This window comes from Camponotus floridanus, unplaced genomic scaffold (genome assembly GCF_003227725.1).
Source record: "Camponotus floridanus strain SB8 unplaced genomic scaffold, Cflo_v7.5 scaffold24, whole genome shotgun sequence".
NCBI lineage: Eukaryota > Metazoa > Arthropoda > Insecta > Hymenoptera > Formicidae > Camponotus > Camponotus floridanus.
In genome coordinates, this window is record NW_020229370.1 from 1,921,795 (window position 1) to 1,940,340 (window position 18,546).

The window sequence follows — 18,546 nt, forward strand, 5'->3', positions numbered from 1 at the left end:
TTTGCAAAATTATTGGCATCGAGAATTTTTAATTCCGAAGTCAAATCGCGTATTTTATTTATTGCTTCCTAAAAAAAGTACTATCTTTATCACAGTACTACTTAGTATCTAACATAAGTACTATTTCCTTCTCTTTTTTATATAGAGATCTTCTTTTTTTGATTTTAATAATAATATGATATTTTATATAAATCTTATTAATAATATAATATATTTATATTCATATATATTTATATTTTCATTTATATTTATATACTCACATTTTTATTTATACCATATTCTAGATCAGTATAATATTTGTTTATTAATTCTTGACGGTTCATGATTAATAATCTAGAACCAACACAATGTTTATAAAATGAAATTTAAAAAGTATACGTATACCACGAGAGATCGGTCATTATTCTTGTACATGAAGACGACTTTGTGTTTATGAAAAGATGTGTGTACTTCGATTCAAAATAACGAGTTTTTATATTATAGAGACATGCGCTCATATAGTCTAGTTTTAACTTTTCTATATAAAAATTTTTTAACGATAAACTCCTATATTTCTTTCAAAAACATTTTAGAATTTTCTTTTAATTATAAAATATTTTTTTTTATTGAGACAAATATCTTTGTGAATTATATCAATATAATATCTCAGTATATTTTTATAATTGCATTTATAGGAATATTATTATTCATATCCTTTATCCGATGCATAACTTGCATAAAATTTTTAATGGAAAAATATAAATATAATCGAATAGTACATTTAAAAATTTCATATATATAGCGCAGCATTAATGTCTTTCACTTTCAAGTTTAAAATTTTCTAATTGCAGTATCTATTCCATTTATAATGATCTATTTATTAAAAAATTCAGAACTTTATTTCTTTAAATTATTCAAAATATTAATTCTAAAATATGCATTTTGTAAGTGATTTTTTGATAAAGGTAATTGTTTGGATGGAAGGTTCTTTATTCTCAAAATATTTAGGTTTGGTAATAAAAATGAAAATTGCTAATCTAATCATAATTTAAGATTCTCTAATAATTAAAAACTTGTGTATATTCAATTTTTATTTAACATACATAACAGTATATAAAAATGATATATATATATATATATATATATATATATATATATATATATCTGTATCATTTATAATATTGCGAGATTATCACCGATTATATGTATTTGAATTTATATCAGCCGGAAATTCGATATACATAATGCATTATTAATATAATGCTTATTTACATCATTTTCTTTGATCCAGATAGTAACCAGCTCCATCATTGTAAATATGATTTAATTTTGAAAGTTTGCAAATTGTATATAGATCTCAAAACTAATGTTATAATAAAATATAATTATTATAAACGATATACTTATGTTTATCTTATTTCATCTTATTTCATAATTTTATTTCATCACAGGAATGTAAATATTGTTTCCAATATAACTCGTTACGATAGATCGGCGGAATCTTTTTCATTCGTTTTCAATATTCGAGAACTTGCGGTCCTGCGAAAGATTGATTGTTCGCTATTTCATATAAATTCTCCCCCGCGTATGAGAGTAAAGGAGAGATCTCGACGTTATCGTCAACCTCTTTCGCGCCTGCGTCTAATAACCATTTTTTATGTAGATTGAGCAGATCAGTGCGAGCAGTGCTCGAGCAATCTTGACCGGCGGAATTTGAATTTTTCAACGGGCTGAATTCTTCCTCGCGAGTTCCTTGCCATACCGCGAAATTCTTTGCGAAAGGAAATACATCAAATACAAATTTCTCTATTTTGATGCCGTTCGGAATTTTCGGAGTGATCCTTTCCCCTTCATCGTTGATGTATGGAATCTTTTTCTTCGCCACGTGTAGAATCAAATCTTTCTCGTGAAAGTATACAATATCTTTTAGAAAATCAATCGTAAAATAGTGATTGCATATGTTGGCGGCATTGTATACCAGTTGTCCATTGTCGTGACGAAGTTCCGCGGTCTCCTTCGTTATCTCACTGTATTCTACTACTTGATAATGATTTTCCACCTACATTAATCAAGATAAAAATGTTGAATTACACAAAATATTTATACAAGTATATAAATTTAATCTAAAACACAAAAAAGATATATATAGAAGTATATGTACCTTGCAAACTACGCCAACCGCTTCAGAAGGAGAAGATTTTTCAATAACTTTGACTCCGCAATCCGTTTCGGAGAGCAAGCAGTATCCTATAAATATAGGATCCGCTACTTTTACCATGATATTATCCACGGAATGTGCATGGATACTTCGGATACGACGCTGTATCATATCGTCCAGTATTTTGTGATTCTTCAATGCGCGATACAATCCTCCGTTACCATCAGGTGCTTTAGAAACCCGATGCTTGGCATCCAAAATAATATTTCCATCGAAAGTAAAACAAGGCAACATGCCTTGTTTAAAAGCTCTGACATTTTTTTCTTTTAAACCAAAGTAATCGTGTTGACGTAGATATGCAACAGTGGTATCATGAGTAGCATCGCTAGTAAGGATGTACCTGAAACAAAAAAATAAAATAAAATGAAGTTTGATATTTTTTTTCATTCTTTTTTCTCTAACAATACATTATACTTATTAGCAAATAAGAATTTTTACCACATACCAAGTTATCTCTCCACGTTTTCCACAACGTTGTTCTGCTATATTTTGCAAACGAAGTATCCTTTCTGCTTGCAATTGAAAGAGAGTTTTATGAGATGGCAAGTCGACATCGTATATTCCCTTGGGATAGGTCACTCCTAAACGTGTGCCCTGTCCACCTGCCATCAATAATACAGCGACACGATTCTCAACGACTTCTGTCAAACCTAGTTCTTCGTATCTTTTGAGTTCTTCCTTCGTCGAAGTCTTAACAGAAGCGATCTTTGCCTCGTCGATCGGTCGTACCTTGTCATCCAGCATACCTTGACCGATGTGCTGGGAGGATTCCACAGCTTTCTTAAAGTACGCAGTAGTCTCTTGCAGATCCAACTCTTCTATATCATTCTCCAGTTGGTTTCTATCCTCGTCCGTCAACTCCTCCCAAAATCTAAGCAGATGTACCTGATGGTACTCGTTCAGTTTCTCCCTCAGACCTTCCATAATCGTCGACGATCTGCGCTTGACACTTGCGAACGAAATGTATACAATTATCTCCTTATCGGGTGTCACACTTATCGTCTGGCGTGTAAATCCATAAATAAATTCCTCGATGCAGCGGTGTGCGTCGACGACGCGAGCGAGCGAGCGAGGAAAAGAACGATCGGATGACGGGGGGATACCAGCAAAGAGCAACAGGTATTCATCGGGCTCGATCGGCCTGTCTCGCAGGTATAACGGTGACGTTCACCTTCACTTTCACGACTCCACGTAGCCCGATTCGATTTCTCTTATCGACCCCTCCCGCCCAGTCGGACTCCTCTACATGCACAATTCTCCTCTTCTTGGCCACCGTGCCACACAACAAGCTGTCGCCGGCCATAGCTGAGAAAAGTCATCTCTTCCACGACGATAACCTGGACGTCATTCGTCCTTTATCCCATCGATAGTTGAGCTAAACAAAAGAGATGACTCGTAAAGCGATGCTGATTAGGAATTCCTCCTGTGAAATTCGCACGATGTAGGACTATTATTTATGCTTGTATACGCGTGGACCGAAAATTTCCCGCCCTACTTCCGGCGCCGGCAAACGCGAAAGGTAAAAGGTTGCGACGTGAGAGCCAACGACCTTGAGTCGAGAGCAACGTTCGCGCGGGCAAGAATTTCCGAGCGACTTTGTTCGAGTCTTCGTTTAGCAGCGACATTCCACATTTCGGAGAAACTGGAATTATACCGGTTTCCCCTCTCTACCTCTCTCTCCTCTGGATGTTTAGTAGAATAATGCAGTTTTGAACATGCATTTCTGTCGCGATTTTGATTTCGATTTTTGTACATTTGATATGAATCGATTCGCGAACGTACGCGAAGATGCGTACATAAATCGATAAATATTTCTTTACTCGAATCGTACGAGAGAAAAGAAATAATAGAGAATCGATATTTTTTTCTATGAGAAACAATATATAAATTAGTCGTAATATTGATAAATTATTTGGCTGGAGAGTATCTCGAATATAGCAAAATTAGCGATAACGCGATTAATGATAATGAATCGTTCCGTTTATCTCTCTTCCTCTCGCTCTCTCTCTCTCTCTCTTTCCGGTCCTCTTTTTTTCTTTCTTTATATATGTTTATTTCTACATCGAAAATAATTAAGAATATTTTTAACTTTTAAGGAGAAAAACCATAATAAATGTATGCGTAAAGAAATTAATTAAAAGTTACATGTTTTTAGTTGACAAGCAAGAGTTGAAATATAATTTTCTTATTTATTCTTATATCTTATACATTATTTCATTTTTAGTTTTTTAAATAATCTTATATTCTCTCATACTCGGTTATATACATATCGATTTTAATCTTTACAAAAGGAAACTGATAAGTCTGTCATTATCATGATGTATACATTGCAAGATAATGAGTATTAAATACTTGGAGAAAAATAATATATACTTATTTAAACATGCTAAGATGTTTCTTTACACATTTATTATAACGTTACATCCAAACAGATCTATTGATTTTAATTATCTTTCCTATTTTCTCATTTCACTTATTTTATGGTTTTTTTAAATCTTGTATTTTAATTAAAGCAAACAGATGGAAAATATTTCAATCGTACTTTTTACACTTTTCTCTTTCAGAAGATTAAAAGTAATTATAAATATAAGAATTAACAAATATAACATACAATATTTTTACAAAAAAAAAAGAAATCGATCAAATTTATTTTATGATGTTTTATCGAACATCCTTTTTCCCGATATTATATCTCAATTTACTCTGTACACAAATTGTTTATATTTTATTTAAACACTTAAAAAATGCAAGAATGCGAAAGGAAGAGACCTACAATACCAACAGTAGTTTGAAAGATCCAATGCTTTAGTAAGCCTCGGCGACGCGCGGTGGCGCTGGAGTCGCGTGGCACGCGCCGTGACTTACGAAGGGACGTGACAACGATGATGATGCCGTCGCGGCAATGAAATAACTGAAATTTCACGATGATGTCCAGGCGGTACCTCTCCCTCTTCGACGACGGTGCAGACCTACGTGAAGTGTTGTGATGTGTCCGCGCGGTACCGTCAGCAGTAAAGTACTCGCTCTGCTCCGTAGATGTTTCTCGGTGAGTTGCTGCGCGTGCCTCTCCCCGGCAAGCGACGATCGAGTCGGTTGTCGGCGTCGGGGGTCGACGAGGCGACCCCGTCGAGCGTCGTCGTGGACGATTCGTTCCCCGGTTCTTTTACGGATGCGTTCATTTCAACGGATGTAGCGCGGCTCCTGCCAATGTCGGGGAATCGGCGACAGAGGCCTGTCCCTTTCGTCGCCCACACGCGAACACGCCTTTTCTCCCCTTTCACACGAATTCGCGCGGCACGACGCGACACAACACGACCACAGTGTGTACGTACCCGCGGTACACTTCTCTTGCACCGTCTACACCTCGGACCGTTTCTCTCCCTCTAATCGCGGGGTATGTGTGTTTCAAGCCGCACTTTTGTTGCACTTCCGCGTATATTTTCAAACAGGTTCGTTTCAGTTCCTCCCTTTCTCCGTAATCCAATCGTATTCTATAATTTTATTTGAAATACCGAAAGTGCAATTAACAGACGAAGGCGCAAGTGACAGTTCTCTGAATTTAAATGTATGACATAGGCGTTGCGAGGGGACGTGGAGTCGATTATTCCTCTCTCGGTTACCGGAAAAATTCGCAACGTAACGTATATACTTTGTTCCTCCGCTCGCTCCCTCGAGTCCCGGAGAAGAGAAAGCGCGAGGAGTGCAACCGAGGCGATCCGCGGAGGTCTATTTTGAACGCGAAGAGTGCAGTTAAAACGAACAAACACACCGCACGAGGACTACACCCTGTGCACACGTCGGCGGCGACAGCGGCGGCGGCGGCCGATAATGTTCGCGGATAGGTTAAGGGAAGTGGTTGGCCGCCGCATCGTCTCTATTTATCCGCGTTTGACCGAGTCGTCCGCAGCACCTGGCCGATCGCGATGAGAGATTCGTAGCGGAGGGTTAAGATATAATTGAGGTAATCGTCGATCGATGCCGCGGACCGATAAGGACGGAGATAAGGCGTGGGATTTAAACGCAGCCTTTAAATGGATGGACACGTTTCGTGTGGGTGTGCGTGCCTATGTGTCCGTATGTGTGCGCGTGTACTTCATTTCCGCCAAGCTTCGTTGACACGATTACGGCGAGCTTTTTTTTTTTCTCCGCGACGAACCGGTTATCGCCGGCTTTATCGCATCTGGGATCTCAACGAAATCTCTAGCATATGATAAATTGTTGATATTATTATTGCATCGTAAACAAGAATGTCGATAATAATGCATTAAAAACACATACACACATGCGCGCGCGCGCGCGCGATACACATCTTTATTATTATCTCATCGCGATTTTCAAGATAATTGCATTATAGCAATGAGTGACACATGCTTGACATGTAGCTTATCGAGATGCAATCTTCTGAGATACGTATCTATTTGTAGTAATTAACAAAGAGATACTCTACAACTCGTGTCTGAGACATTTGTGACAGAATGACAGCACATGCTAGCTAAACTTGACAGATTGAGATTTATTAAAGTAAGTATAAAAACCATGCATTTTCTGAAATACAGGTGCCAGGTGCCTAGAACGCAGCTGGCAAAATGGGCAAGTTGTTGTCAAAAATTTTTGGCAACAAGGAGATGCGTATTCTCATGTTAGGATTGGATGCTGCAGGAAAAACAAGTATCCTTTTTATACAAACGCGATTCTTATATTTTTTTAATGATGTAAGCTTGTCTTTTTAATCACTGCAACCACCTTTTTTTTCTTTACATCATACAAAGCTCTTACGTAATTTATAACCAATAGACCGTTATAAGTGAAACAGTTTGTCACGTATTATGTAATTCATATGTCTTTCCTATATAAATCTATTTCCTTAATTAAATTATACAGCAATATTGTATAAACTTAAACTAGGACAGTCTGTGACAACTATACCAACTGTAGGATTCAATGTAGAAACAGTTACCTATAAGAATGTTAAATTTAATGTGTGGGTAAGTCTCAAATTCTTGCTTGTTCATCATGATAATGTACAAAGATTACCAAGATATTTAAAAAATTAATTTTAACCAATCGTTTGCTCTCTTCAAATGAGATACATTCTTTGTGTTTAGGATGTGGGTGGCCAAGATAAAATACGTCCGTTATGGCGTCATTATTACACAGGGACGCAAGGACTTATTTTTGTAGTAGATTGTGCGGACCGAGATAGAATCGACGAAGCTCGCCAAGAGCTCCATCGAATCATAAATGATAGAGAAATGCGTGACGCGATTATCTTAATTTTTGCTAATAAACAAGATCTTCCTGATGGTAAGTAACATAACAGATTCACAATTATGTAAAAATCATCTACATCTATTTTTCAAATATGTATTATATGTGCTACAGATACTTTTGTGTAATTTAGCGCAATATATAAACTTTTGTCTATATTTGTTTATTTAGCAATGAAACCGCATGAAATACAAGAGAAACTGGGATTAACTAGGATACGAGATAGAAATTGGTACGTTCAGCCATCTTGTGCCACAACGGGAGACGGGCTTTATGAAGGCCTTACGTGGTTAACCAGTAATCATAAATTATGAGCAAATATTTATTTTTCACAAATTAGCTATATATATATATATATGGAGAATACACGTTTGCTTTGTATTTTTATTTTAATTTGTCATGTGGAGGCTCCGTCAAGACAAACATCTGACAATGATAGGTTTGACGAAATGTTTTTCACGAGCAAAGTTATTGCAGGTGCAAAAGCAAAAAAAAAAAACAATATAAAGACAACTATTAATGGTGTGTTCCAATAATATCGATACTAGGTGAATAGTAATTTATTGTAAACTCAAGTACCAAGGGACGAGACCTTTATTACTAGCTATTTATCCCAGTCTGTGGAAATAATTATACTGAATAGGGTTACATGACACGGGTTTAACATCGTTCTGTATATGTAACATATTTACACACGTGTTTCACACGCAACACATAAATTGTCAAGATAAAGAAAATTTACAAGAAAAATATCTAGTTATGATATTAAGGGGTTCACAGATTCACAAGGATTAGTATACTGTATAACTTACCTTTGCGGGATCTTATCTGATATCTGTATAATTGTTCTCTGAGAGGAGTTCAGTGTCTCAAATGGAGAACATCTCAAGTTTTTAACAGATCACAAGTAGATTTTTGACTTTGCAATATCTTGTTGTCAAAATGCTATTTAACATGTATTATATAATATTCGTATGCATAATCCATGAATATAATACATGAGTAAATTTGCAGCATCTATATTGAGACTTTATATAGTGCAGCGAAATTATTCTACCAGTAAACATCTATTATTATTTATACTTTTGTGCCGAAAAAGTGCTCGTAATTCATTGGTTTTTGACATAAGTCTTCCAACTTGATAAACATTTTAATTTTTATACTTTCTTTCTGTTTCTTTCGATCACGTTGGATATAAACGATTTTTTTTAACGATATTTTATTTGAAAAATGCAAAGATGTGTCTAACGTAACCGGCGTTCTTAACGCACAAGCCGCAAAATTTAAAAAGTAGTGCAACATGAAGTTATCGGTTTACTGATATTGTGAGCTCAAAAACCAAAAAAAGAAGAAAATGTTACAAAAAGAGCGTAACAACATTGAATCTGCCAATATTTTTTACTGTTAAGTGAGTATCGGATAATAAAGCATATTATAGTATTAGGTCGCAACAATCAGACCATTAAACGGCATTTTACGAATGAGATAAGTGTTTCTGTGACTGTTTCATTTCTTATAGCATAATCTATATAGTGTAAGATTAGTAAGAATATACTTCAGATTCGTAATTGATTCATAATAGAAGTTTACAAGTGTTCAAAGTGTTGTATAATTATTAAATCAAATTGAGTTTCAAGTAAATAATAACAAGAGACATCATAAATTAACATTGACATCTTGTTTAAACATTCCACGATATATTAGCGAATTAGACTATTATAGAGAATGTTTTCGTTATATAATAATCATGGATTTTTTTTCTTGACTGCAAACTTTTCAAACGTAAGCGTTTGCATAAAACTTTCATCATCCGTACCATTAATATTAAGTATTTCACTTGAGATGGATGGGCGCGAAGTTGAACACATCATCTGTGTAAAAATCATAATCAGACGAAAGTACTGTTTTTCAGAATGTATTAGCTATATTAATTAGCATCCTATGGCCATGTATTTGTACAATCTCATCTCATCTCTGCATTTTTTAACAATGTTTCAAATAGCAATGTCATTACATTATTGTGTACTAACTATATAAAAAAAAATATATATATCTATATTCTTTTAAATGCAAGTATGATAAATTGTTACGTTTTACCATTGGCTTTAACAGAAGCCGCTTTCTCATTATTAAAGAAATGTAATGTTATGATATTAATTGACAAAGTTTTTTGTACATAAATATGTTTGATATATTCCAAGTTGATGTCGAGCGTTTTATGTGATTTTTTTCCATGCTTCCGCATTAACAGTTTACAAAAAAAAAATAAAAATAAAAATAAAAGAAACTGAAAATTTTGTGACAACAAAAAATTTATGATTTTGCTTCAGTATTGACAGGAAAGAAACAATTCACAGATAAGATTCGTTTTTCAAACAGATACGTTTTAGAAGAAAAATATAGGAAAAGAGAGAATAAGTGCTATATATAAAGATACATTTCTTCTGCTTATTAAAAATGAGAACGACTTCACTTCATAATATTAACAATAAATCAGAAATTTACGAATTATAGAGTATTTTGCCTCATTAATATCAGTTCAAAGACTGAACATAACGAGAATTTTACAGCATTAGAAAAAAGTTTACATATGACTAATTCATAGAAGTAATTACTATGTAATCTTGTTACTATAGTGAATTATATATAACTTAAATATATACTTTAAATAATAATAACTTAAATATATACTTTATATATATAATAACTTAAATATAACTTTAAATTCGTTTCTCTTGATTTCTCAGAGAAAATAGCGAAAAGAATGATAAAAAACAGATTACAAAACCGGATTCTATAAAGTATATATAAGTATATAGTTTTAAATTTCTGTTCAGCAAATAGTTTTGTTATGATATATTCTTTACATAGAAGAAAGGAATTTATATTTAAAATTAAATTTAAAATATAGATGTGTGTGTGTGGCTGTTCCCTACAAAATTTCTTAAAAATTTAATATTACGTCATGTGTAGATATCATAAATTATATTGCCATCGAAAGATAGCAGTAGATTTTTATTCGATATGAAAAAATTTTTAATAACATCTCTTTTATTTATGTGTATCCGTTTAATTAAAATATATTCAAAGATTTTCCATTTATATAAAACTAGTAACATTTGTTAACTACATCTTATCAGGGGCCACAAAGAAATTAGACTTGTTAAAGAAAATCGCTTCGGAATATAAGAAATAATACACAACGTGAATCGCGACGCTTTATTATACATGGATCAACGCTGTTAGCCAGAGAATTCCTTATGCACCAATCGTGAGAATAAAGTTCGAAATGAGTTTTAAAAAACAAAATAGCCACTTTTTAGACAAAAGGAAGAACAACTCAACAATAAGGAAATTAACATTGCTGGGTTAATTTACATATTTACTATACATACCTAGCATTAAAATAAAGTTTATAGTGTGTGTACAATGTATATTATATTGTTAATTACATATTTCTTGAATGTTATCAGAAAACTATATGCAATTATATAACAATTCTGTTAATACTTCAAAAATTTTTGTTAAATTATCTCTTTAAGATATATAAAAAAACAGATTTTACACAAAGAATTGTTGGGCATTAAGATGATTTGGATTAAGAAAATTTGCTGGTGCACCAGGAGCTTTTTGGTTTATAGTGTATGTATATGAAATATATAATGCAATATAAATATAATAGCAATTTTTACGAAATCGAGAATCGACGAAACTAGAAAGTATATATGTAACTGTATATTATACCATCATTTGTATAATAAAAATCACTTTAAATTATGCATTTTCTAACATGTGTGTGTATACACACATACATAGATAGCAAAAATTGTCATTTTGACATCAATTTAAATCAAAATGATTACTTTTGCTAGCTATATACATATATATATTAAATACACATATCTGCTTATGATAATAATTCGTAGCTATATATTCAAAGAAATTATATAAAAATATTTTACTGTGTTTTGATACTTTATCCTCAAAGTTTGCATAAAAAGATATTGGAATTAATAAAATAAATAAGATTATTAAAATTACTCAGTGGGAAGTCATGGTTTTATTATATTCAACAGCCAATATGATTATTTGTGAATAGAATATTAATCACATTATCTTCCAAATTCTTCTCTTTAGCTTCGAAAATATTAATTTAAAAAAAATTAATATATGAAATGTATAAGATATAACGGGATATGCAAAAAAGAAAATATTACGTTATATACACACACATATACACACACGCACACACATACATATATTTAATATATACTCTACCTTTTTAGAAAAATATGGGAAGCTATGTAAAATCGAAAATTCTTAAAATAGATGAACAGGAGAAAATCACTGAAATATAATATTTTCACATAAAAAAAAAGTAAAGTTTTTTTTTTTCTAAAAATAATATAATGATATGACATAAGTAAAAACAGCTCAATGACAGATCATAAGTAAAAACATCACAAATGTAAAATCAATGGCGTTGAATTTTTAATTGTAGATTCATAGTAATCGATTTTAGTGTTTGATGTTGATACTTTAATTTAATTATAAACTTATAGGTTCATGAGATTCATAAAATCTTTGCGCGTTTTCGCATTCAAGACATACTTAATATATTAAAAATAAGCCGAATGTTTATACGCGCATTTTAATATCAATTTTTACGGTTTTTTGGTTTAACTATATAGATTCTAAAATATCATATATATGTATATATATGTTAAAATATTTGTAATATTTACAGTAAAGCTAATAGTTAGTAATTATAAAAGCTTTTCTTAGAACTATATGAGAGATTCACATATATACATAATAGTTCATAAATATATTAAAATATGACTTGCTTGGTTCAAATATGACTCGTTTGACCGCGACTCGAAGATCTTGATTCGATGCATTTAAACACGAGAGTATCCGATCATAACGTACTTAAAAAATTCGTTCTACTGTACAATCAACAACAGGCTATTATCGTTTCTCTATTTCTCGTTTTTCCTATTTGATAAATACCTTAAATACTACCTATTTCAACATAACCTTGGACAGATCTGTAATAAATAATTGGATGCTATCTACTAGATCGTTGCTCTTCCGCAAGCGCTATCAACCGCTGTCGAGTTTTCTTATTGTTTTGACACGTCGCCGATATCAGTCCGACTAAATGTTTAACTGAATATTCCTACAAAAAACAATTTATATTAGCATCGTACATGGAAAAGAAAATATCCTTGTTAGTATTACACATTTATAGTATTACAACAAATTTCGATACCTTATGTTCTTTAATCCATTCTTCGAAATTATTTTCAGGAAGATAATACGCTTTAATGTACAATTCAACGTACTCTCTGTGTGGCATAGGTCGCAACGATGTCATTTTTTCAAATTTTGACTTTAGTTGCGTGAAATCGAGTTGCATTAGAGCTCTACCGCCATTTGAACACTTTTTAGCATGGGAAAACCTAAAGTAGCAACATTAAATTTCCATCAATAGAAATAGATTTTACAATATTATTAATGCAAATATACTTAAAAATGTAGTAACAGATTCTCTTACCCTTCTACTAAAGTATGTGTAATTAAGTGAGCCACATTTTCCCATACCGCATTACATACTTCTACATTTAAAGGAATGTATGTTCCAATAACATTAAGCCTTTCATTCAAAGTACATATTTCCTAAAAATCAACCATTTTTAGCATCACAAATGTAGTTCATATGCATTTTAGTTTCACAGAGATCAACATACTTGAATTAGTGCATCAATATAATTGCTATGTTGAGACATGACGTCTGTCACTTCCCAATTGACTTTGTTCATTAAATTCAAGATGTTTGCAACATCAAACGCCTGCGATGCTACTGCCATATAAACTGGCTTTCTCAGATCCGCGGTAGATGCTATCGTTTGCATGTAAAATTGATGTAAAAATCCTCTTTGAGGACTGTTGACAATGAGATGCTCTAAATAAGGTCTTAAGCCTTCATATTGTTGTCCTAAAAATATCAGAGATTCGACAGCTACTATACGTTCCGTTAATCCGTAAAGTTTCTCAGGCTGCGACAAATTCACGATGGACGAAAGCTGTGGTTGTCTTACTTTATCACAATTCCCATTACTATTTTCTTCTATCGTATCGTTCTCAGAAATAATCAGACTTTCTCTGATTCGTGTCAAAGATAATTTTAATTTTGGACTGTACAAAGAATCACCATTGATTTGCTAAAAGAGAGACATATTTTCAAATCACATTATCTAGTACAATATGCAAGTACAATAAAAATCATAAATGCAAACTCACAAGATCCGATGTAAAGAACAAATGTACTGTATAGAAGCATAACTCGAAAAACTGTATCATACTCTGTATGACAGTGACCGCGATCGATCGTAAAAGTCTCGACATCTGTAGATATTTGCCGCATACCCTCAATATACTTAATGTCGTGTTTGTGACCATTGGTCCAGACTGTTTGAGTTTGCACTTCTTTTTATTAACTCTTGCATGATCTGGCTCATCGACGTATTCGTGCTTCAGCTCATCTGGAATATCATCATCGGACTCGTCCGAAAAATACGCAGGTAAATTGACCTAAATAAGAAAAAAAAAAATACGTGAACGATCAGTAATATAGATTTTTAAAAATATATTAAAAATGTCATATATATATAAATGATTTTCATACATCATCGTTTATTAAAATATCTTCATCCACAGTATCATCCAATCCTAATGTGAATGGTGAGGAACCGCCCTCCAAATATTTCTGTAAGTCGACTCCTGATGAATTATCGCTGTCACTTAAGTTTGAGCTATCTAAACTGTTCCATGTTTTGCAGTTATTGAGCGAAGGTTTCAAACTACGAAACTCCAATAATTGAGTAGCCATGAAATTAGATTTCACAGGACACAATTCCCAACCATCATTTTCCAAAAATATTCTCAATTCATCCAAACGAGACGTATGGTAATGAGAAAAGTAAGATAAGGACTGCTTTCTTATAGATTCCTGCAAATTTTCTGATTTGAAGCAAAGTTCTTCCCCAATCTCCATCAATCTGCAATTAACAGATATTTTAAATTATAATTATAATTAAAAGATATTTTATTATTTATTGGCAAATGGTACAATTTTATCGTTTATTAAGTTTTTACCTATTTACTATGCTCAACACCTGAACAAATTGTTCAAATTTGATGTCTGTTAAATCAGCATTTGTCAGATATATTGATATCTTCATTTCTACGTCATGCCATACTCGAATCATACTATTCTCTAATTTCTGTTTAATGTATTGTTTGCTGAAAGTTTCCTCTAAATTCTTAATATCAGATTTATGTTCTGGTTTATCTTCTTGTGTATTATGCCAATTTACAACGAGATAATATGAACTCAATATTGTCCATAGTGATTTGCACAACTCTGTGAGGCAAATTATATATTTGTCGCGAGGCACATCCTGACACAATTGTTTATATTGTCTCTTCACGTCGCCTCCCGCGTAAGAATGAATAACAGCGAACGCGGTGTTATGAATAACAACACTAAAATGCATATGCAATTGATCTATGGCAGATTGTGTCTTTCCTAATAAAGTATATGCTTCTTGAATGGAGGAATATACAGCGACATCGAATTTAGTACACATTTCAAAAAGTGTACTATCTAAGGCCCTTTCTGCTTGCTCCAAGATATCTTGCAGCTTTCCACTCAATGCATTGATACAGTGAAAATGTTTATAAGTTTGAGCAGCACTTTGACATTCCAAAAGAAGCGATATAGCTCCAGGAAAATTGCCTTCATTTAGAAGTTCCTGCAGACGATCTCCCGTGCATTGCTAATAACATAGTAATTAAATGTAAGCAAAAATATTCTTTTCGTTTCATTCATCATATAATGTTAGAATTTATAATTTTATGAAGATCATACGCTTTTAAAACATAAAAAAAATAACAAAAATAAATAAATTAACTTACCAGTGTCTTTATAGTATTCAAATTAGCTAGCAGTTCTTGGACTACTTGTCGTCTCTGATAATTAGCTAACATGCCTAAACTTGCTGTTGTAAATTGCGTTTTGGCTATTTCCAGATCTTCTCTTCCTTTTTTACATATTTCTAGAACATCTCGTAATTGTTCCTGCAGCTGCTGAATTTTATCAAATTCTGTAGTACAAGCACTCTGTTTATCTAAAATAAGTTGCAATACTTTCTTGGAAACAACTTGATGTTGTTGTTCGAGTTTCTTGCAACATTTTTCAATCTCCTTGGAATGTAATATCATTGGCAATTTCTCTAATTCATAGCGCGATGGATCAAAACTACCATCGGTATTGAAATAAACATCCTCGATGGACTCTAATATATCTTGATCTGGTACAGGCTCGCTCTCTGTTGACTGATCAGCCTCCGAACGGAGATCTTCACATTTTTCTGAATCAGGTGGATTAAGTAAATCAGGATTTAAGCCCATAAGTGGCACTTTAGTTGCATTCTAAAAAAGATGAATCATTATAAATTATATCATCCCTCAATGATAAAAAAAATCATCTTCAAGTTAAATTTTATTTTCTCTAATGTTTAATCTTCTAATAATTATGAATGCGTATACAAATTTATCGAAACTTATCAAATATTTTCTAAAATACACGTACAATTGAATTATATGTATATGTATACATATATTATATATATTATTATGACATAAACCAAATTTTGAAATATCACGCGTCTCTAGAATTATCATTTTATTGGCAATGATTTCCTTCAGCGAAAAGCAAAAAAAAGCGAAGAGAAGCGACACGTGACACTATTTGACAACGAAATGTCAAATTCAATCGCACATACACTGTGTCACATAACCTAATTTAACTACTGAATAATACAGCAAAATACAAATAATGCGCCATCATATTTGCTATTGTGACATTTGTAAACAAACGGCTTACCTGTTTATTAATGAGGCCGAGAAATTTTAGCTTTAAATCTTCCATGATTTCAGATTGCATTGCGATCGTCAAACCAGACGCATCCTTATCCCACGTATACACCACTGATATACATACATCATCGACTTATAAAATGGACTGCATCGCGACAGGCGAGCGCCCGCTGTAGAGAAAGAGAGAGATATTGAATGAGTAGATTAGACTTTCTAATAATGACCCTCTGATGATAAAATAATTTTTCATATTTATTATTTAAATAAAATAAAATTTATCATTATAATTTTATATCATTATAATTATTATTATTTATAATATTGATATTTTAATTAAAATAAAATTTATTATTATGATTTACATAATACTTCTTATATTATATATATATATATATATATATATATATATATATATATATTTATATATATATTTATATATACAGGGTGAGTTTTATTTCGTGTGTCAATCTTTTTATCATGCGGGAGATTATCGACTGTATAATAAATTGATCGGTACATAAATGTCAATTTTTTTTATCGACCGTATCCCTCTCGATGACCTCTGGACATTTTTTGGACATGTGTGTTGTTAGGGAATTAACACACAATAATATCTGGTTGTAACTTATCTAGAATATATGGATGCAGTCCTTTTTAATGAGATCTATATCTTGGTACTTTGACATAGAACATGATGACGAAACAAGTGGATTCTTCTCCTTCAAGGATATTAGGTATTGGTGAAATATCTATTGGAGACTTTTCAATTATTAATTTTCTTTTCCAGTTTATGAAAGAATTGTTCCAATATTTATGTCCAAGTTTACCGGACGAATTTCTTACTAAATTTCTCTATAAAGGATCCATTTTGCAGATCAGATATAAAGCACTCCATGGTATATTTTTATTGAATGCAAATTTCCCAAATTTTAGTTTTGTCTTTTTGTGCCATATGTAATTTTGTATTTCTTTGTCATTTCTTTCCATTGTTTCGCATTGCACCGCTTGACAACTTAATAGTGTTTCACTATCTACATTGCATAAAATTTTTTATATTAAATGTGGAACATATTGATCCCTGAGGATTAATCCATTTTCGATTTGATCTATCATCATGTCAGGACAATATTTAATATACACAATATTTAAAGATTGTTCAATTAACGATTTATGTTTTGACGCGGTTTTGTTATAATATGTCACATTTCTTATTAATGTAAATACTAATGTCAACATTTGTTTATCTGGAGTTTATTTGCAGTGTTTATTTCACCGTATTCAATGTTTATTTGAAGTGTTTCTGATAAATTTGTGATTGCGATAAATGCATGGTATATTTCTTTTCTATATTTTCAACAACTTTAATTGAATATGCATTCTGTAGAAATTATAATGAAAAAATGCTGCTTTTATATTATGTAGATTTTCCAAATTTAAAAAATTTATATATATATATATATATATATATATATATATAAATTTATATTTTATATATATATATATACATATTTAAGTAGAAAATGCAGCAAAAGCTAAAATATTATAAAATATTTCATAATTTATTTAACTCTTTCGCTTCTAACGCCGGCTATAACCCACATCCAGGATGTGAGTCGCAAAGATGAGCGCCGGCTGTAGCCGGCAGCATTCGCAAACTAATTTGTGGATAGTAGCGCCTTTTGTGATTGCCGCGCAAATTATTTGACAGAAGGAATAAACATATGATTTGAATATCAGAGTTTTCTCGAAAACACGTGGTATTTGCTCGTCTTTCATTTTTTAAATCAGTTTTGAATATCATAGAGCAATAGTTAGTTAACGAGAATATTACAAATTTTAGAACTAATCAGAAAGCAATGGTCAGCGACTGACGACTGCCATTTAGCTTTCGACCTATTTTTTTTGAGTCATAGTCGCAGCCGTGAGCCGCTTGTGTGATATGAGCATAACGACGAATTGCGGAACATCGGATAAAGATAACATATGTCATTTTGCTTGTGAAGCGAGAAAGAGAGAAATAGCGGCGAGTTACGTTAAAATTTAATAAAACGATAAAACATGGGACGGAAAAGGTAAAAATATAGTCGATTTATACACATAGCTTTCATTACGCCATTGAATAATGAGAGGTTGAA

General features: G+C 32.3%; 3 protein-coding genes across 7 annotated transcripts; 1 reads left to right on the plus strand and 2 right to left on the minus strand.

Moving 5' to 3' along the window:
• Positions 1-1,186: 1,186 nt before the first annotated feature.
• On the minus strand, positions 1,187-5,284 carry LOC105256980 (UDP-N-acetylhexosamine pyrophosphorylase). Of its 4 annotated transcripts, none has more exons than XM_025408936.1 (4): positions 5,171-5,284; positions 2,643-3,572; positions 2,141-2,537; positions 1,187-2,038 (listed from the first exon to the last, which is right to left on the minus strand). In XM_025408936.1, exons 2-4 carry the CDS (start codon positions 3,119-3,121, stop codon positions 1,496-1,498), a joined length of 1,419 nt encoding a protein of 472 aa, XP_025264721.1. In that variant the 5' UTR covers positions 3,122-3,572; positions 5,171-5,284; the 3' UTR covers positions 1,187-1,495. The 4 variants fall into 4 exon arrangements, with proteins under 4 accessions (XP_025264721.1, XP_025264720.1, XP_025264719.1 ...); XM_025408935.1 differs by having other exon boundaries at positions 5,140-5,220; XM_025408934.1 differs by having other exon boundaries at positions 5,063-5,190.
• On the plus strand, positions 5,063-8,481 carry LOC105256982 (ADP-ribosylation factor 6). Of its 2 annotated transcripts, none has more exons than XM_011267305.3 (5): positions 5,063-5,243; positions 6,754-6,865; positions 7,079-7,182; positions 7,303-7,501; positions 7,637-8,481. In XM_011267305.3, the coding sequence occupies exons 2-5, from the start codon at positions 6,784-6,786 to the stop codon at positions 7,777-7,779; spliced, it is 528 nt and encodes a 175-aa protein (XP_011265607.1). In that variant the 5' UTR covers positions 5,063-5,243; positions 6,754-6,783; the 3' UTR covers positions 7,780-8,481. The 2 variants fall into 2 exon arrangements, with proteins under 2 accessions (XP_011265607.1, XP_011265606.1); XM_011267304.3 differs by lacking the exon at positions 5,063-5,243 and adding an exon at positions 5,980-6,158.
• A 3,721-nt stretch (positions 8,482-12,202) lies between these two features.
• LOC105256979 (syndetin) lies at positions 12,203-16,555 on the minus strand. The gene is made up of 9 exons (XM_011267298.3): positions 16,419-16,555; positions 15,449-15,964; positions 14,627-15,309; positions 14,157-14,529; positions 13,772-14,062; positions 13,219-13,692; positions 13,026-13,147; positions 12,741-12,930; positions 12,203-12,647 (listed from the first exon to the last, which is right to left on the minus strand). The coding sequence occupies exons 1-9, from the start codon at positions 16,476-16,478 to the stop codon at positions 12,537-12,539; spliced, it is 2,820 nt and encodes a 939-aa protein (XP_011265600.1). The 5' UTR covers positions 16,479-16,555; the 3' UTR covers positions 12,203-12,536.
• Positions 16,556-18,546: the final 1,991 nt, after the last annotated feature.